A 21,978-nucleotide genomic window follows, 5' to 3' on the forward strand; every position below is an offset into this window, starting at 1 on the left:
CCGAAAGACATAACTACTACACCTCCAAAACCCCTTTCCAGTGCTATCTATCTTACACAATGGAAGGCTTGATTCTTGCCCTGGAGCAAATTCTATTTAAGAAGTTTTGAATCCAGTTTTAATTCATGTTGTAATCTAGATATTGCTCTAGCAGTAGTAATATTAAAACGACAAGTCCACAGAGCATCCTAAACACTGAATTTACTCTCTGGTGTACGCATTTAGCAGCAATCAGATATTCCTAGGCTAAGGCTTACTTGCTTTTCATTAAAAAAAAAGAAAGAAAGAAAAAAACACCAAGATTCCGTATCAATAAGAGTAAGAGGAGGCAAAGGTAATGCCATCTATGAATGGGCAATTTTAATTATCAGATACAACACAATTGTTTCAAAAACTAATGTAGAGAAATTCTTTTTCAAAAAGACTGCTGGACTATCATAGAAAATTGCCATTCCACAAAATATGTAAGGTGCAAGTGTGAAAACACTCACTGGAATGTCAGCTGTTTCAATCAGTAAAATGCTTCTTAATGGCTTTTTACAGAGCTAAGTATATTTTTAATAGGCATATTTCCCTGAGCTGAAGAGACAGAGCTGGCAGTCTGGGGAGAAAACTGGGATAAGAGTTCTCAGGGCAGAGTATCAGAGTGGAGAGATAATACAAAAAGCGAATCCTAAAGACCTGCAGAATATCCTTTGTGCTAAGAACTGAGCAGCACATGTGCAAGGGACTTTTAACGAGTGGAGACTTGTGAAAAGAACCACCCAAAATGACTGAAGCAGTGCTTTTCAATCTTTTTTTTCTTTATCACTTGAACCCAAGAGACTTTTTAGATGACTCTTTCTTAATTGCCTTGAGGAAATTTTAATGACTGTGTACCTAATTTATGTTCTTTGGCCCTTGGGAGGGCCACGAATTATTGTAATATGAAAGACTTTTCACACACACTCATGCATCCCAACAAAAAACACAATTTGGAGGTGATAAGGAAATGGCAACCCACTCCAGTATTCTTGCTTAGAGAACCCCATGGACAGTGGGGCCTGGCGGGCTACAGTCCATGGGTCCAGAGTTGGACACGATGAAGTGACTTAGCACAGCACCGCCTATCATCGCCAACGGGAACGCACGCATCAGAGGAGACAGTGCTCAGTCCTCACACAGGGAACCGTGTACTGTTCCTACCAGCCAGGCTTGAGAAACTTACCACTCCCAGAGCCTTGGGCAATGTACTCAGGAAAAATTACCTCAGGAGTGGGGAAAAATTATCCTACTTTGAAATTAAACAACATTTATAGTAGGAACAAAATGTGTAAGATATGGACAAGTCTGAAAAAAAAAAAAAAATGTAATGGACATGAGTTTGAGCAAACTCCGGGAGATAGTGAAGGACAGAGGAGCCTGGCGTGCTGCAGTTCACAAAGAGTCAGACCTGACTCGGTGAATGAACAACAATAAAACTTTCGGAAGACAGGAGAAAATCTATGTGATGCTGAGACAGAGATTTTTATTTTTTACATACCAAAACCAAAATCCATAAAAGAATAAATTGAGAAATTGGATATCATCAAATTCTTAAACCTCTGCTCTCCAAACACACTCATAACTGAAAATAAAGCCACAGATTGAGGATTTGTGGACAGAACATATAAAGAGCTCTCAAAACTCAAGAGTCTATCTAGTAAGACAAAATATTACCAAAAACATTTGAAAAGACATTTCCCAAAGGATATAAAGACTCCCTAGGAGCAATGAAAAGATGCTCCACATCATGAGTTATCTCAGAAATGTAAATCAAAGCTACAGTGAGATACTCATCTATTAGAATGTTTAAGATTAGAAAATACTAATCATACCAAACATTGGTAGGATGTGGAAAAAATTGGAATTCTCAGGTCCTGTTGGTGGGAATGTATAATGGTTGATCCAGTTTGGAAACAGTTGGCAGTTTCTTAAAAAGTGAAACATACACCTACCATATGGTCCAACCATTCTGCCACTAGATATTTACCCAAGAGAAAGGAAAGCATATGTTCATACAAAGACTTGTAGACATACCTTCAAAGCAGCTTTATTTGTAACAAACAAAAAAAAAATCCCTCATGAACAGGTGAGTGGATAAACAAATTGTGTATATCAATACAAATGAATACTACTCAGCAACAGAAAGGAATGAACTATTAGCATATGCCTCAAGATGGATGAATTTCACAACACTTATGCTGAGTTAAAGGAGCTAGACAGAAGAAGGACCTATCGTATAAAGCATTCAAGTTAATCTATCGTGACACAAAGTAGATTAGAGGTCAGGGGCAAATAGAATCTTTTGAGAATAAGAGGAATGTTAACTATCTTGACTGTGCTGATGGTTTCACAGGCGTACACCCATATCAAAACTTATAAAATTGTACACTTCAAATATACGTAACTTACTGCATGTCAATTATATCTCAATAAAATTTAAAAATAGACTGAGGCACTAATTGAGACTTATCAGAGCAATTAGCAAGTTCAGCTCAGTCTGAAATTCAGGACACAATCTATGACATTTTTGTTATATAATTATCATTATTTATCTACCGCCAATTTACATAAACATGTCCATTAAAATTGCTTCAAATAAAGAACTTACAGAACATTTAGTCTATTTGGGAAGCTGATAATATATTTACAGTAACTCATAATAAATTCCAATATTATGAAAGTTTTGCTAGCATGTGCTCACCTTGGGTCAGCCTACACTGTCTATGAAGTGTGTGTGCATATGTGCTCAGTTGTGTCCGACTTTGCAGCCCATGGATTGTAGCCCCCAAGGCTTCTCTGCCCATGGGACTTTCTAGGCAAGAATATTGGAGTTGGTTGTCATTTCCTCCTCCAGATGATCTTCCTGACCCAGGGACTAAACCCACGTCTCCCACACTGCAGGCAGATTCTTTGCCACTAAGTCACCAGGGAAGCCCCATCTATGGAGTATGTATCTCCCTAAATAAACCTTTCACTTAAAAAAAAAATTAATTAAATAAAAATTCTGCTTGCTCATTAGAATTTTTCTTTACTTGGTGAATTTATCTCATTTATTACCAATCAGCAAGACTAAAAATAACTCAAATGTCCTCTAAGAGGGGGACTGATTAAATACTTATAAACACATAAGGGCAGAACTATGTGAATATAAGGAATAAGGAAGCTCTCTCTAGGCTAACTAGTATGGACTAATTCTCCAAATACATTGGGAATTTTAAAAAAAGGAAAAATGGGGAAACATATATGTTAAATAAAAAGCAGTTAGTGGAATACAGAGATAAGTCACCATCAGAGATAAGTCACCATCAGTTTCTAGCTGCAAAAACTGCTGGTTTCATTGGACAAAACTTCCTTTGTTTCAGGCCTATCATAACAAGACATTCACAGACAACGACATGGAACATATGCTCATGTATGGATTCTGGAGGAAAGCTGAACACTGGTAAAGAAACTTTGAAAGTCTGAGGCTGAAACCTAGAAGCACTAGCAAGAACAGAGGAGAGGCGCAGCATTTAGGGATGGAGAAACTGCAGGTGGCCCTCTCAAGGCAGCGAAGCTGGCTCTTCTCTCCGGTCCTTCCGCTTTACCTCATGCTCAGTGGAAGCCAGCTGGGAACCGTGTGGGTACACGTGAGATGGGGGTTTGCGGGCTCCAATACTAATTACTGTGAAGAGCTGCAAAAGACTAGGCACACAAATACGTTTTGGGGACAGAGAGTACACGTAATAACCTTAAGTAACTGAGAGAGGAGGTTGTTAAAAACCTCTTCCAGAACATGAACAGCTTGGTGTACTGACAGCCAGCAGAGGCAATGTGTGGTCACCAGAAAGATTTATTAAAGATTAGGGCACTTCTTGGTAATTTCTAGAAAAGGCTAGAGAACAGTGAAGAATGAGGGTGGGTGGAATTCAGGCAACTTGTGTAAACTTATGGTTTACTACTTTGTGTGAACTGCCAACAATCTTATTACAATAATACTAAAAACAAATGATCTGCTTGTGTGATGTACGTACACATATATGCACATGTATGTATTTGCCAAACAACTTCATCTGACAGAGTAAAGCAACCTCATTTCCAAGATCCCAGAAAGTATTTTTTGAAAGTTTAACAGACATCAATATTTTTAAGACTACTTTGGCAAAATCAATCCTAAAAATTTTTCAATAAAAAAGTACATCTAAATTTAGAAACCAATATGCAAAATATACAAGGCAGCATTTTCAAAATTATCAAGCTTATATGACACAGGCAAGATCTACTGACTAGCCCTTAAATCAACTCTTCTGAGTTTAAAAAGGGCCACAGTCACAGAATTCATAATCTAAGACTTCCTCTGATTTAAACACTAAAAGCACTGTTGGCTGGATTATAATTACCCCTCGTTTGATACTACTTTGAATGACATTTTTATCCAGCCAAAAACTATGGCACTAAAGGAGGCTTGTTTATTCACTTATTTGCAATGCTAAAATTTACCAGTATTTGATTATGAAATTTAGGATTACATTTGTATACAGAATGTGGACATAACTTTTAGGGGAAAGAAAATCCATTTTTTTAAACTATTACTGTTTTATGGCACTATTTGGCAAAAGAAACAAGTATCTTGAATTTACTTTTTAATTTCCCCAGGTTCTGTCAAATCTGCTGCCACTGCTGCTGCTAAGTCGCTTCAGTCGTGTCCAACTCTGTACGACCCCACAGAGAGCAGCCCACCAGGCTCTGCCATCCCTGGGATTCTCCAGGCAAGGACACTGGAGTGGGTTGCCATTTCCTTCTCCAATGCATGAAAGTGAAAAGGGAAAGTCAAGTTGCTCAGTCGTGTCCGACTCTTCGCGACTCCATGGACCGCAGCCTACCAGGCTCCTCCGCCCATGGGATTTTTCAGGCAAGAGTACTACATAGGTTCAAATTCCTGTTCTGCTAAATACTTCCTGAGTTTCAGTTTTGTCACCTATTGCTGGGATGGAAATGTCAACCTACCAACTTTACAAGATTGTTGTGTGAGTTACAGCAAGTAACCGTAAAAAGGTTTAGGCACACTGCTGCCTCTGAAATACAAACTCAATAATTAACACCAATTTATATCACTGGATAGAAAAAAACAATTCTTGCTTGTGGAAAATTTTCCAATAAAGTCATACCTTTTCTCTGAAATGTGTAATTAATATTTCAAATTATTTGGGCTCCATAATATGTCATTAAATTCTGATAATACCAGGGAAAGGTATTATTATTATTGCCATATAAATCTGAAAACACAAATGAAAACTTCTGGACAAAAGCAGGAGATCATTCATCTGACATTTTTAGAGCCTCACAAGTTTAAGTTTAGGGTGTGAAAAAAACCATGAGGGCCATTAATGTAAACCTACACATTTTACAACAAAAAAAGTGAGTCCTAAAGAGTCAAATGGATTTGTGGCTCAGCTGGTAAAGAATCTGCCTGCAATGCGGGAGACCTGGGTTTGATTCCTGGGTTGGGATGATCCCCTGGAGAAGAGGAAAGACTACCCACTCCAATATTCTGGCCTGGAGAATTCCATGGACTGTATAGTCCATGGGGTCACAAAGGGTCGGACACAACTGAGCAACTTTCACTTTCACAATAAGGGTAAGAAGACAGAAGCACTTAGACCTTTCAAATTATATTCCTGTTCAAATAATAATCTTGTAAACTGTTCTTTACATTGTTGCTGTTCAGTTGCTCAGTCATATTCAACTCTTTGCGACCCCATGGACAGCAGCACACCAGGCTTCCCTGTCCTTCTTGTCTCCCAGTTTGCTCAAACTTACAGCCATTGAGTCAATATGCCATCCAACCATCTCATCCTCTGTCACCCCTTTCTCCTTCTACCCTCAATCTTTCCAGCATTAAGGTATTTTCCAATGCATCAGCTCTTTGCATCAGCTGGCCTGGACAGAGTATTGAAGCTTCAACTTCAGCATCAGTCCTTCCATTGAATATTCAGGGTTGATTTCCTTTAGGATGGACTGGTTGGATCTCCTTGCTATCCTAGGGACTGTCAAGTCTTCTCCAGCACCACAGTTCAAAAGCATCAATTCCTCAGTGCTCAGCCTTTTTATGGTCCAACTTTCACATATGTACATCACTAATGGAAGAACCATAGCTTGACTATACTGACCTTTGTCAGCAAAGTGATGACTCTGCTTTTTAATATGCTGTCTGCTGCTGCTGCTGCTGCTAAGTCACTTCAGTCGTATCCGACTCTGTGTGACCCCACAGACGAGAGCCCACCAGGCTCCACCATCCCTGGGATTCTCCAGGCAAGAACACTGGCGTGGGTTGCCATTTCCTTCTCCAGTGTATGAAAGTGAAAAGTGAAAGTAAAGTCGCTCAGTTGTGTCTGACTCTTTGCAGACCCCATGGACGGCAGCCTACCAGGCTCCTCTGTCCATGGGATTTTCCTGGCAAGAGTGCTGGAGTGGGGTGCCATTGCCTTCTCCAAATATGCTGTCTAGGTTTGCCATAGCTTTTCTTCCAAAGAACAAGCGTCTTTTAATTTCATGGCTGCAGTCACCATCTGCAGTGATTTTAGAGCCCAAGAAAATATAGTCTCTCACTATTTCCACTGTTTCCCCATCTATTTGCCATGAAGGGAAGGGACCAGATACAATGATCTCCATTTTTTTTGAGTTTTAAGCCAGCTTTTCACTCTCCTCTTTCACTTTCATCAAGAGGCTCTTTACTTTCTCTTCACTTTCTGCCATTAGGGTAGTGTCATCTGCATATCTGAGGTTACCGGTATTTTTCCTGGTGATCCTGATTCCAGCTTGTGTTTCATCCAGCCCCGCACCTGGCATATAATGAGCAGGGTGACAATATACAGCCTTCATGTACTCCTTTCCGAATTCTGAACCAGTTCATTGTTCCATGACCAATTCTAACTGTAGTTTCTTGACCTGCATACAGATTTCACAGGAGGCAGGTATGGTGGTCTGGTATTTCCATCTTTTAAGAAAATTTTCCACAGTTTGCTGTGATCCACACAGTCAAAGGCTTTAGCATAGTCAATGAAACAGCTTTTTCTGGAATCCTCTTGCTTTTTCTATGATCCAGTGGATGATGGCAATTTGATCTCTGGTTCCCCTGCCTTTTCTAAATCCAGCTGGTACATCTGGAAGTTTTTTGTTCATATACTGTTGAAACCTAGCTAAAGGATTTTGAGCATTACTTTACTAGCATGTGAGATGAGTGCAACTATGCGGTAGTTTGAGCATTCCTTGGCATTGCCTTTCTTTGGGATTGGAATGAAAACTGACCTTTTCCAGTTCTGAGGCCACTGCTGAGTTTTCCAAATTTGCTGGCATATTGAGTGCAACACTTTCACAGCATCATCTTTTAGGACTGGAAATGGCTCAGCTGGAATTCCATCACCTCCACTAGCTTTGTTCGTAGATGAGATTCCTAAGGCCCACTAGACTTCACACTCTAAGATGTTTGGCTCTAGGCAAGTGATCACACCATGTTGGTTATCTGGGTCATTAAGATTTGTTTTGTGCAGTTCTTCTGTGTATTCTTGCCACCTCTTCTTAATATTTTCTGCCTCTGTTAGGTCCATACTGCTTCTGTCCTTTAGTGTACCCATCTTTGCATGAAATGTTCCCTTGGTATCTCAAATTTTCTTAGAGAGTTCTCTAGTCTTTCCCATTCTATTGTTCTCCTCTCTTTCTTTGCATTGTTCACTGCAGAACATTCACTTGAGAAGAGACACAAAAGGCAATAGAGGAAAGGAAAGATACACCCACCTGAACGCAGAGTTCCAAAGAACAGCAAGGAGAGATAAGAAAGCCTTCTTAAATTCTTTAAATTATGACTATCAAGCTTCCTTTGAATTTTTTTTTAACTGTTTTACCTATTTGGCATACAGTGCTTCTTCCATATCCGAGTGACCTATTTTTCTAAAAGTTTGCTATTCCAACTGTTTTTAGGCAATCAAAAATCTTCTACTAGGTTACCTAGCCAAACAACTATTCCCTTTATTCCTTCCTGAAAATGCTGATTTTCTCCAGATAGAGTTCAATATAATCACTGAGGATAAGCTGCTACTCTCATGCCACAGGATGAACCTGGTGATGAACAATGACTTATCTAAACAAAAAGCTAATCCCATTCTACCTCTGCTGGTGGACTGGTTTACAGTGGGCTGGTAACCAAGGAATCTCAGGGAGTTTTGTAGGGATTCTGAAAAAGATCTTTTGCTTGATTAAAGAAGAAAAAAAGGAAATTTACAGAGAGCTTCCTTTCCAGTTTCTCTGGCTGTTTGAGTGCAGGATGCAGCAGGTATCCCTTCACCAGGAGGAGAAGCAGAGAGTCGCCCAGAGAAGCCCACCTAAGGCCACGATACTACTGTCTGAACCAACCCCCAAACACCCTGTTCTGGACTAAATTCCTGTATAAGCAACAAATTCCTGTATTTACTCAGATAATCAACCACTTGTGGGCCAAAGTCTCCAAAAAGAAAACTCCCATATCTTCTAGTGAAATCACCTCAGGTAGCTTCAACAATAAAAGACTTCCTTCTCAGACCAAATTATATGAATGCATAATATTTTTTATCAGTTTTTAAAAAATCAATTAGATACGTTACTAAGAAAGATGCTATTTAGTGGTCCATAGTATTCAATACTTCAGGATATGACTCAAGAAGCTAACCTAAATTAATAATGTTTATTTAACAGTATAGAGACAAATCTGAACTCTTATACCCACTCTAAGAACAAAAATAACTTTAAAAAATGTAAGTTTCAAAAAGATGTCATTCTCAAATACTCATTTGAATAAATTATTTTAGAAAACACCACTGTTGCACTGACATAAAGCTTAAAAATATCTTATTACCTATCTAGAATGAGTAGGTTTTATATTATAGAACAGTGTAAGTTTTACTACAAACATACACACTTGCCTCTTAAAATCCTATGCAATTCCTTATCATGGAGGATAAAAATAAGGGGAAAAAATTGCCACCCTAAATTAGAAGGATGGCCAAAGACAACAAATATGATGATGACAGTAACTATCAAGAGTTACAAGAGAAAAGGAACCATTAAAAAACTGTCAAAACCCCATGAATCATTAAAGACAAAGTCCCTCAAGAAGGGTCTACTGATTTGAAACACTAACCAAGCTTTTAGTTCTAAGCTTGATTCTATGTTTCAGACAAGAGATCAAGCTAGCAGATGTTAAGAAACAATATTTAAAAAGTAAGCAAAGAAAGGAATCTATAAGGAGAAAAGCAAAGACTAAAAGTCATAAAAGTTAAGAGGTCACACACTAGTTACAGACACAGAATGGTTTCTAAGGATATCACAGTGGAATAAACTGATTCTCAAAAACAATCTTTTGAGGATAAAACTTTTAAAATTTAAGATAATTTGATTATTATAGCAGAAAAGCAGTTGGCTATAATGAGGCTTTATAATGATAGAAATATTAACCATGGTTAGTAGGATTATAGACCAAACTTCCTCAATAAGATGAGATTTGTTAGAGTTCTGTTTAAAACAACAAAAAATAGTATATTAAATAGAACAAAATGCCTTTTTCTCCTTCTCCTAAGTGTATACCCCTACAATTATTTTGTCTTGAGTATACTCTCCAGGATACCCCAATTATATAAAGTAACCAGCACTTCATTTAAAATAAATCCTGAATGAGGTAAATGTTTCCAGTAAATATAAACTTAAACACAATGTTTAAGGGAAAAATGTAATAATAGCATTTTGGTTACATTTTAGAATGTGAGGATGAATCATTTTAGCTAACGATTCAAATTTACTCAGTTAATTCAACCTTAAAAAATAAGATACTTCTTATATCTACTTAACATCAAGTGGTCATGATACACTGTCCAAAAGAAGAGGGGAAAGATGAGTGCTGGAGATGAGGTGGCAGAACACAGCTTTCTTAGAACTGGCCAATCAGTTCCAGGTCATCTGTTTTGCTGTTGCTATAGGGACCTTATGAATCACGACTTCTCCCTACTCTCCATCATTTAGAGAACTGAATCACGTATGAAAAAGATACTGAAAACATTAACTTCCAGTAAAAATATATACAGTAAAAAATTTGATGTTATTACAGTTAATTATATATTTTCACCCACCTCAGCTTAGTAAATTAAAAAGTTTTGCCACTGGAGAAACATACACAGAATTAGCCACATAGCCACTCTCCAAAACTGTCCCTCACATCAGTCCTGAATGTTAAATCCACTGTATCTTTAAAAGTCTGAAGAACTTTCAAACAATGTTTTTATTTACTGTGATACCCAAATAGATGCATCTTTGTGTATAATGTTTACCATGATTACTTACAGAAAGCAATTTGACCTCAGAACCAACTTAGATATATTATAAATTTAAGACATGTCTCTTATTCTAAGTTCACAATAAAGAATCCTCATCTGAATATTTAACAGTGAAGTGTCATGATGTCTATAACTTACTTTCAAATGGGATTCAGAAAAAGAATAAATATATGTGTAGTATAAATATAACTTGTGTAAATATTGGAGAGAAAGCAAATACGGCAAATGTTATTAATGCTGGAAGTTATATGGCTATTCAAAGAAGTTTTTCAATTTTTCTGTGAAAAATTTCAAAGTAAAAGGTTGGGGGAACAAAAATCCTTCACTGACTCCTACTTGTCCTAGGTTTTAGTAATTACCCTGAATATCCACGTCCAGTCCTTTCCTTTTTGCCTCAAGACCTTTCTACCTTTGCTTAGAGAAACTTACAGAATTATGTTAGGTCTTTTAACAAAAATCATCAACTCTAGCAAAGTACGCTTCAAGGCTGGTATCAGTGAAACTGTTTTACCTGAAAGTTAACATCTTCTTTCTTAAATATTAGTGCTCGAACTTCATCAGGATCTCCATTAAATATAGCTTGCACCAGTGAGGGCTAAAATACAAGAGAGTAATAAAAACATTAATCACACCACAGGGATGATTCTAAAGCTATTTCCACATAACTTTTAAATCTAAAATTTTTCTTCCCTATCACAACAAAAATCACTTGGCTTTTGACACGAACCAAGTTTCATGAAGTCAAATCATATGAAAGTACAAGATTCCTCTGAGATCCCTGGAAAAAAGAGTAGGCCTAATTTAAAAAAAAATCAATTCCACATGACCAAAATTAGGTAGTATAATAACCATAATTAGATTTTATATGAGTGGAAACCTTTTTTTATACAGATGGTAAAAAGAAAGTATCTTCCAAATAAATACAAGTGAGACATCTCAACACATACTTGCAGGACACAGCTTGTCAAACAGGCATTTGACAAGGAGCCCACAGAGGAAGCCTCCTTGAGCAGCTCTGTTCTGGGGACCCGAATAATTTGCATGAGTTAGCATTCCATGTGTAAAGATAAAAATCCAAAGAAAACCTGACAGCTGATGAAAATCATTATTATTCAAAGACCAAAAATTACTATAAATCTGAGTAACATGAAGAAGCAGACACATGCATGCCTAAATGTAACAAGTTCTTAATCAACGATATAGCCTCTCTGATAAGGTATCACATTATACTCTCAAACAAAAAGTTAATTGATAAGGTTTAAAAATAAAATTAAAGATGAAGTCTGATTCTTTTTCTGTAACAGCCCTGCATGTAAATATATAAAATTCACGACAGAGAAGGCTGTGTCTCGGTGTTGCTGGCAACAGTCAACTTTCCTAAAACATACAGTTCCTCATACTTGCTACATTAGTTTCTAAAACCACAAAGTAAAAACTGAAACATGGGTGCTGTAGCCTACTATCCTCAAATTATTTTTTAAACTCATTTTAAGAGATTAAGAGATAAAGTCTGAAATGTTATCTAAACATCTGAAAAAGTGAAAATAGGAAATGTGTGCATTTATACACAAGTAATATTACATCATACTCACACACCTATATTGCTTTCACTTGAGTTTTTAATGAAACTAGCAGATATTAATTTGCATTTATTCTTAAAAAATAAAATTTACCCTGCTAGTTCAGTAAAAGATAGTAAACATATAAACTCTCGTATCTTACCAATACATTTCCCGAAGGTGGAGAATGTAGGGATTTATTTTCCTGTGGCAATTTAGAAATGAATGCAGGAGACTCATCTTCTACCTCCTCCAAAACAACAATACACACTCGACTCATTCGTTCTTTTAAAAAGCTGAATTCTAAGCTACGTGGTAAAAGTCACAGTTGGAAGAACACAAGTAGCTTTTCCTCCTCTTCTGTACAGCACTTAGAATCATCCTCTAAAAAGCACAGCTGGTGTTTTTAAAGTTAACAAGCACTATCAGAAAAACTAAAGCTTAAAATTATAACTACATAACTCCCTAAAAAAAGAAAAAAAAACCCCAAATTCTATTATTTTCTGTCGGTTAACTGTAAAACTTAAAAGAAATTTCACATCAACATGCCAAGAACTAAAACTGAGTCCGGAATCAGCTCATTTAAAACTATTTTTCCGCTACCAAAATAGTCATATTACTACTCTGTTTTACAGAAATTCACTTGCATAAAAAGATCACTGTTTGGGTGATAGCACCACACACAACAGAATAAGACGAGAAGCAAGTGCTGAGACAGACGGTCACAGCGATGCCCACTCCTGCCTGCAAGGTCATAGTTACCAGCAGCTGGCTTGCTTATCATTGAAAATAAAATATAAAATCTCACTATTCGGTTTCCACTTCTAATTTGTCTTCACTTCTTCAGCTTCGCTGGTTTAATACAGATACTATCCAGAGGAAGAAAAAAAAAAAAATACAGCTAGAGCTCTCAAAATATTGCTCAGAGGTTGACAATTCTTTCTGTGTTTGAGAAAGAAAAAAAACAACACTCTGCATTAATAGCAAAGCTGCAGTACATTTACATGCAATGAGTCAGACCACAAGAGACAATAGGACTCTTGGTACTAGAATACGGCTTGATTAGTCCAGATATTCCATATAAGAGAGGAAAACAGTTAGCTTTATTCCCATCGACAGCACAGGAAAAGCAGAGTGTTCACTCCTCCTCCATCAGGCAGTGGTCTGTGGCTGCTCCAGCGAAAGGGCACAGGCACCAAGCAGACGCGGTGTTAGCGGAGAATCCTAACGGAGCAGGCAGGCTGTGAAGGAATTAGAAGGCGTCTGAGCTCAAATTACGGCTTCAGGCTTTTCATTTTTAAAAAAGAGAGGGAGAAAACTCCAGTAGTTTATCATTCCAGTGTTTTCTTTGATCTCCACATGAATGCAGCTTCCATCAAAGAGTCTTCATTCAGAGGAAAAAACAGCAGACTGTGCATCTTCTCTGAGCCAACTACTTTATTCAATCATCTGCCTCTGTGCCAATATAGTTTCCTTCCACTGTGAAAACCGCTACAGTTTTCCTTTTCAGTCGATTTCAGATGCTTTCCTGTTCCTCATATGATCTTACAAACTGCCACTGACACCTCCAAATGAGTAGTAGGTCCTTAAAAAACAGAGAACCTCAGGATCGGCCCCATTGAAGTATTCCAACTGAGCAACACTCTGAAGAGCAAGGACTGCAGAACCGCAGGGTGAAATGCCTAGTAATGCTCACATGTTTCACTTACCAGAGAGCTGAGCTACTGCTCCGGATGTGACTTCCTCTAGCAGGAGAAAAAAACGGTGCGTTTGGACAGCCTTCACAATTAGAAGGTTCATGCCAGTTCTGTGACTAATCCAGATCAAACTAAAAAATTCTATAACTGAAAAACGAGTGCGCTTTTAACATTTTCCACTAAAAGCCACAAGGAAATCTGGTGTACTGCCTCTGCTGACTAACAGTGGTTTTAGCAAGTAAACAATTCCAAACAGTTTAACTGCTTTCGTATGTTACAATATGGCAAATGTTTAACCCTACAGTGACAGCTGCAGTGAGAACGTCTGCAGTGAACCCATGAAAGAACTAGAGATGGAGGAGCATTGCAGGAGAACATAAATACCATAAGCCCAAGGGCTTCTGCCTATTTCCTCTAGACCATTTTTAATCTACTAGATGTATGTTATTTTCAAGAATGTAAAGAAGTTTACACAAAAGAAATTTAAGATTTACTAACAACCTGAGTTGTTAAATTCAGTCAACCAAATCATATTTTGAAAGAGAAAAATGAAAATCCCATATTGGAGAAATTCTAATTGTAAAATTCTACTAATCACTTGAATTTCACAAAAGAAATAATACTGTCTTCCCATCTGGATGTGGAACAAAGCCTTAAAATCTGTTGAATAGCTACATAAATCTATTCTTTCAAGTCCTTGGTAGTGAATTATCTATATGCCAAAAAGGTAAAGGGTTAACACAAAGCAAAGAATCTTCTCCCTCCCTATAAAAGTAATTATCCTGAAGCTGCAAATAAGTGTCAAAAACAACCAATTTATAATTGGCTTTCTCCATTTCCTCCCCATTTCTTGGTTTTACTCAAGGATGGGGTTATTTTCCCACAGAAAAATGACAAAGAGAATACTATGATTCCGCCTCAATCTTTGTTTTCATCTGTCAACCAGCATTTTTATTAATAAACATAAGAGCTATTCCTGTGCTAAATGTTACATTCTCATTTAATATTCACAATGGCCTTGCTACATTCCCATATGTAGAGAGAAAAAACAGACTTAGAAATTATTATATCCATAGTTGGCAAATTAGTAAAGCTGTACCTAATTGTAAACATATGCTCTTTCTAATCTACTCTGCTTCCACTGACTATACGCATACACTCTCATCAAAGAGTTCTGCAATCTATAATACAAGACTGCAAAAGTGATCTTAGGAGACAAACAATCTCAATGATTGTGAAAAGTTTAGGTAACAAAGTAACATACTATTTACTGCAATAATATTCCCAAACAAGTTATTTTTAAATAGGTTCTTCAGGGCTAATGTTACCTCACACACTTAAGTCAGTTGATTTATCAGAACACTTAAAAAAAAAAAAATCCAGCATAATATAAACAAGAAAGCCAGAATTTAACAACAAAACCCATTATCAATTTATGTAAAAACCTATAATCCTAACGTAACTGTACTAAAATACTAAAATGTGCTAAAAAAAGTCACTTAGTTATTTTAAAAAATATAAATGGTTTTCAGTCAAATTAAAGACATGCAACTATTCTGACATGCATGAAACCACTATAGTAACAATATACTGTCACTGTCAGGGGGCCTCACCCCTCAAACAAAATCTTTTTTTTATACAGACAATTTTAGCTTGTTCTAAAGTCTCCAGTATGTAAGTTCACCTACTTAGACCTAGGCAAGTACATCCTGTTTTCTTGCTCTAGGTCAAATTCTGCACTTTGTTTTTTCCCAAACAGAAAGCAAGCTCCTTGAAGGCAGGGGCTATGTTACATACATCTTGTTTCCTCCAATATCTTCCGTCTGTAAATAGTTTCACTGAAATAAATTCTATTATGTCACAAGACTCTGGAATAGAGTGGCAAAAATATGAAAGACAGTGGGGGTAGGATTCATGTATCTTAACCAGTAAACATGGTGGTATTAAAGTGCAGCAAAATGAATGTTGTGTCTCTAGTGGGAGAGCAGCTTAAACCTGTAAGTTGACAGCATATAAAACAGTGATACTGAATGACAGGTAAAGCTGTGGGCTCAGCAGTCAGCCTACCTGGAGTTCAGATTCCAAGACAAAGCTGTGTCTTTGAGCAAGCTGCTTTAGTCCTTGAGTCTAAGACTTAGACTTCTGAGAAGAATAATCTCCAGAAATGTTCACCTTGGAGACACACTGTAACAGAACAGTGACTGAGAGGATAGGCTCTGTAACCAAACTAATCTAATCCGGCTTCCTACTAAGAAACATAACTGTGTGACCTTGAGCAAGTAAGTTACTTAACATTTCCGTGAATCATTTCAGGATCTATTAAAGAGCTGAACAGAATCTACTTTGTGGTGTTATTAAGAGTAAAGTTTAAAATAAAGATAATAGTATTATTACAGATACTTAGGATAGTTAAAAGATATTCCTTGTGAAACCCTGGATACTGACAACCTCCCCCTACTGGGGAGGTGATTCCGTTTGGGGGTCCGGAGATTCCATCCTGTTACTAAGTCTCCACCCTTTTCAGGCCTCTAGACAGCCTGCTAGAAACTTGTCCTCACAATCCTGTAACCAGACTAGTGCTTACCAAGTGTTACTGGGGAAGAGAGCAATAAACTTAGGCAAGAGGTTTTTGTATTCCTCCACATTCATTGTATTTCACAGTCTAGGGAAAGAGCAAGAATAAAAAGTATTGGCCCATAATACATTAAGTTATTAAAAAAACACTGAAATATTGTATGTTAACAGTGCCATACAGCACTGTTTTACATTTCCTATTGAATATGACAGGCCCCCTAATTTGAAGGAATTCACATCTTAAAGGAAAAGGACACAGGTAAGTGAGAACTGAAAAAACTGCTGTGGTTTAGTCACCAAGTCCTGTCCCGACATTGAGCGACCCCATGGACTGTCGCCCAACTAGGCTCTGTCCATACTGGACAGGAATACTGGAGGGAGCTGCCGTTTCTTCTTCCAGAACATCTTCCTGACCCAGGGATGGAGCCCAAGTGCGCTGCACTGGCATGAGGAGTCTTTATCGCTGAACCATCAAGGGAAGCCACTGAAGAAATCAGGAATGGAGAAAATGAATAGGATGAAAAATTGACAGTAACTGTGCAAATTTAATGCAACAATGGGTTTTTGCCATTTTCAGTTGAACAATGCAAGAAAATGCCTTTTTTTTTTCTCTTGAGGCATTTAATTTTTAGGCCATATCAGATTAATTTAATAGGTCAAGAATTTCAATGACAACTTCATAATCCTTCCATTCTTTAGATTAAAATGTATCCTCTCAAAAGCTTACTCCTACTTTTCCCACAGAGTCAATTCATGGAAAAGCTGGCTCAAAATTCTCATTTTACTGATAAAAAGTTTAACATCCTGGAAGATTATTTTTAGGTTCCCCATTTTGTTACAACAGAATTTCTTTTCTTGACATAAATGATTTTTCCTTTCTAAACAGTCAACTCAAAGCTCATCTTATCTCTTAAAAATCCATAAACTCCAGACTGATTATTACAGAATAAAATATTTCATTGAGGGTATGCTAAATGATTACTCTGCACCAAATTAGTCTGAGTATTAAAAAATAAAAGCTTGTGGTAAAAAATGGTGGGTTTGAATTATGTTTCAGAAACACTTCTCACAATCTCTTGAGTTATATGCCTCTTGAGCTACATGCCTCTCCAGTCCATATACTTTGGAAAAAGTCTTGTGAACAGATTTAAAAGCAAGTAGGGTGTGAGGAAGCAGGGTTAGGGGTGAGGTGCAGAGAATCAAGAAACAGTTGCTCTCTAGGCTACCGGTGAGATTTCCGTGTGATTAGCACAGCCACTGCAAAACTGGCACTATATATGTTTTAAATGATGAATTCAAAATTCCTGAAAGAGATCAGATTAAATTCTCCATCTGTAATGTATTGCTCAGCTAGGAAAAGGTCAGTTTTCATTCCAATCCCAAAGAAAGGCAATGCAAAAGAATGCTCAAACTATTGCACAATTGCATTCATCTCATACACTAGTAAAGTAATGCTCAAAATTCTCCAAGCCAGGCTTCAGCAAAACATGAACTGGGAACTTCCAGATGTTCAAGCTGATTTTAGAAAAGGCAGAGGAACCAGAGATCAAATTGCCAACACCTGATGGATCATTGAAAAAGCAAACGAGTTCCAGAAATACATCTATTTCTGCTTTATTAACTATGCCAAAGCCTTTGACTGTGTGGATCACAATAAACTGTGGAAAATTCTGAAAGAGATGGGAATATCAGACCACTTGACCTGCCTCTTGAGAAACCTGCATGCAGGTCAGGAAGCAACAGTTAGAACTGGACATGGAACAACAGACTGGTTCCAAATTGGGAAAGGAGTACGTCAAGGCTGTATGCTGTCACCCTGCTTATTTAACTTATGTGCGGAATACATCATGAGAAATGCTGGGCTGGAAGAAGCACAAGCTGGAATCAAGACTGCTGGGAAAAATATCAATAACCTCAGATATGCAGATGACACTGCCCTTACTGCAGAAAGTGAAGAAGAACTAAAGAGCCTCTTGATGAAAGTGAAAGAGGAGAGTGAAAAAGTTGGCTTAAAACTCAACATTCAGAAAATGAAGATCATGGAATCTGGTCCCATCACTTCATGGCAAATAGATGGGGAAACAGTGGAAATAGTGTCTGACTATTTTTGGGGGGCTCCAAAATCACTGCAGATGGTGATTGCAGCCATGAAATTAAAAGACGCTAACTCCTTGGAAGAAAAGTTATGACCAACCTAGACAGCATATTAAAAACCAGAGACATTACTTTGTCAACAAAGGTCCGTTAAGTCAAGGCTATGTTGTTCCAGTGGTCATGTATGGATGTGACAGCTGGACTATAAAGAAAGCTGAGTGCTGAAGAATTGATGCTTTTGAACTGTGGTGTTGGAGAAGACTCTTGAGAGTCCCTTGGACTGCAAGGAGATCCAACCAGTCCATCCTAAAGGAGATCAATGCTGGGTGTTCATTGTAAGGACTGAAGTTGAAGCTGAAACTCCAATATTTTGGCCACCTGATACGAAGAGCTGACTCATTTGAAAAGATCCTGAGGCTGGGAAACATTGAGGGCAGGAGGAGAAGGGGATGACAGAGGATGAGATGGTTGGATGGCATCATCGACTTGATGGACAAGAGTTTGGGTAAACTCTGGGAGTTGGTGAAGGAAAGGGGGGCCTGGCATGTTGCAGTTCATGGGGTCACAAAGAGTTGGACACGACTGAGCGACTGAACTGAACCAATTTTCTAAATGTTTACCCAATCATACTTGTAATATGTCTGAAGACCTCAAGTGGTTGCAACCTACCAGTACTGTATAATGATAAATAATAAACTATTAACCTTTTCATCTTTAATATTACTATATACTTCATAGTGCTAACAGATTCAGTTCCGTTGCTCAGTTGTGTCCAACTCTTTGTGACCCCATGGACTGTAGCCCAACAGACTTCCCTATCCATCACCAACTCCTGGAGCTTGCTGAAGCTCATATCCATCAAGTCGGTGATGCCATCCAACCACCTCATCTTCTCTCATTCCCTTCTTTTCCTACCTTCAATCTTTCCCAGAATCAGGGTCTTTTCCAATGTGTTCTTTGCAAAGAACGCATTTTGCACCTGTTTTTGCCATTTTCCATTTAAGTATAACATACAAGTTTTCAGTTAAGTATACTCAGATGACAAAGACAATACCTCCCAGTTTCCCATTAGCGAGGAGCCACAGGACAAACTTCTAACCAGTATTTTACGTAGAGGTGTCATGTGGCTTCCAGAAAACTTTCTAGAAGAACAAATGGCATATCCATCCTGCTTCCTGGAACATGAAAGATTGGCCACCATCTTCAACCAAATAAGGACCAGAGTCTAGCATAGTGGAAAAGCAGGCTGCAGGGGATCTGGATCCCTGAGGACTCTGTGGGACAGAACTGCCATCAAAGTCCTGGACTGCCTACCTTCTGAAGAGTGGAATTGTTAGTCGCTCGGTCATATCCCACTCTTTGCAACCCCACGGACTGTAGTCCACCAGGCTCCTCTTTCCATGGAATTCTCCAGGCAAGAACACTGGGGTGGGTATCCAATTCTTCTCCAGGGAATCTTCCTGATCCGGGATCAAACCTAGGTGCTCTGCACTGCAGACAGATTCTTTACTGTCTGAGCCACCAGGGAAGTCCACTTACTTCCTGACTTTTACGGTAGAGAGAAATACTTTTGCCTTGTTTTAAGTCACTGTGATTCTCAGTCTCTTTTCACATGGGGCTGAACCTAACTCCAAATGAGACTCTTATTCTTTCTTTAATCATCAATCATACCTGTCCAGCCCTGTTCTTCTACCATTCATACACCAGTACATGTTATAGCCACTTATATTTTCAGTAAATGAAATGTATTATAAACATTAGCCACAACAAATTTAATAGAAACAATCACTTATATACAGTAACTTATAAACACAAGCCACAAAAAATTTAACAGAAACAATAAGTGACCAGAAAACAGCTTGAAGAACAACCCACTGTATTACGCTGTATAAGCAAAGGAAAATCAACAGAGGGAAAATGAAACAAATACTTATCACACATATTCTTGCTGAAGCCTCCACCACCATTGGTGGGTACTATTTTACAATCTATATATCAAATATACAACTGTACATACGATTTATATATTGTAAACGGAGGCTCAATAACATCCAGTCAGTCAATGACTCATCCATTCATCTGCATTTATTCCTCATCTACTATGTGTTGGGCTTTCTGCTAGGTCAAGAAAACAAAATTGTGAATAAAAAGTCAATCTGTGTTCTAATGAAGCTTACCCACAAATAAATATCTAGATCTAGAAACTGTGACAAACTGTAGAAGGGAAACAACTCTGGAAGGGAAAGAGCTAAAGGAGGCCCATGCGGTTGGCGCAGCCATCATGAGGGACAAGGGCAGGCGCGGCTGGAGGAACCACAAACTCAGCTTACCCAGGGCTTTGTAAACCCAGTTATAAAGTCTGTGCTTTTTAGAAAATGATTTCATTTCTGTGCTCAGGCTTTTCTCCAGCTACAGGGAGTGGGGGCTGCTCTCTGGCGGCGTGTGGGCTTCTCACTGCAGGGACTCCTCCTGTGGCAGAGGACGGACTCCAGGGAGCTCAGGCTTCAGGAGCCGAGGTGCAAAGGCTCAGCAAGTGTGGCTCCCAGGTTCCAGGGTACAGGCTTAACAGCTGTGGCACACAGGCTGAGTGGCTCAGAGGCATGTGGGATCTTCCCAGATCGGGATCAAGCCATGTCTCCTGCATTAGCAAGTGGATTCTTTATCACCGAGCAGGTGGATTCTTTACCAAACTTAGCAGGTGGACTCTATCAAACTTTACAACTAAAGTTTGTGGTTTTGATTAAGTGACTGAAAAGTTATTAAAACTTTTACAGCAAGGTTTGCTTTACAAAGATCATCATGGTTTGCTTTAAAAAGATTAAGTGGCTTCAGTGTAGAGAGGACTGGAGTAGAAGAAAGGAAGCCAAAGGCCCAGTTAGGAGACCACTGCAGCGATGCAAAAGATGAGTGATCTGATCTAGGGTGCTGGGCATGTAAACGGAGCGACAGACACATTTTACAAGTCGGAGTTACTGGCCATGCTAACAAGCTGGATGCAGGAGGGAGGAATCAGGTGGTTTCTGGCTTGGGAGACTAGTGCTAACTAGAGGTCAAGCAGTTTGAGTCTTCTTCAGTTTCTGAATTTATAAAATGGAGACTATGATTTGTTTTATCTTATCTATAGTTCCTTCAAGCTCTCAGTTGGCTTCAAATGTTAACCCAAAGTCTTAGTATATACTTTCATGATTTGAAAACAAAGGGTTAACAATCCCAAAGCTGCCTAATTCTAGGTGGGTATAAAAACATTCCTAAAGAATGCTAAGATTTGGTTCAATCCTTCTCAAAGTCCAGTACATTGAAATAATCTAAAAACCTTTTGGCAAGAATGCTTTATTCCTAAAGCATTCACTGAAATAACAATACCAAATAATTCAACAAATACCTAAATATTAATATTTCCACCCCATTCTGTATACCACACCAAAGGATCACAAAATGTCATGTATCATCATCACCTTCAAAGACCTCAAACAACCTAGTGATTGTTTGGATATGACACCGAAAACACAGACAACGAAAGCAAATATAAACAAGTGGGACTGCATCAAACTAAGACGCTTCGAGACAGCAAAGGAAACCACCAACAAATTGAAAAGACAACCTATGTAATGGGAGAAAATATTTGCAATCCATATATCTGTTAAGGGGTTAATATGCAAGATATACAAGGAACTCATGCAACTCAACAGCAAA

General features: G+C 38.2%; 1 protein-coding gene across 7 annotated transcripts in view; it reads right to left on the reverse strand.

Annotated features, from left to right (window-relative positions):
* Window positions 1-21,978, reverse strand: part of ANKRD28 (ankyrin repeat domain 28) — a 210,187-nt gene that overhangs the window by 110,835 nt on the left and 77,374 nt on the right. For 2 of the 7 annotated variants that reach the window (XM_018053043.1, XM_018053058.1), the window contains exon 2: window positions 10,873-10,956. In XM_018053043.1, coding sequence (XP_017908532.1) covers window positions 10,873-10,956 — 84 coding nt within the window. Of the gene's footprint in view, window positions 1-10,872; window positions 10,957-12,083; window positions 13,644-21,978 lie in introns of those variants that run through there. The other 5 variants (XM_018053035.1, XM_018053052.1, XM_018053069.1 and 2 more) reach the window with 5 other exon arrangements.

Source organism: Capra hircus, chromosome 1, assembly GCF_001704415.2.
Source record: "Capra hircus breed San Clemente chromosome 1, ASM170441v1, whole genome shotgun sequence".
In the NCBI taxonomy this organism is placed as follows: domain Eukaryota; kingdom Metazoa; phylum Chordata; class Mammalia; order Artiodactyla; family Bovidae; genus Capra; species Capra hircus.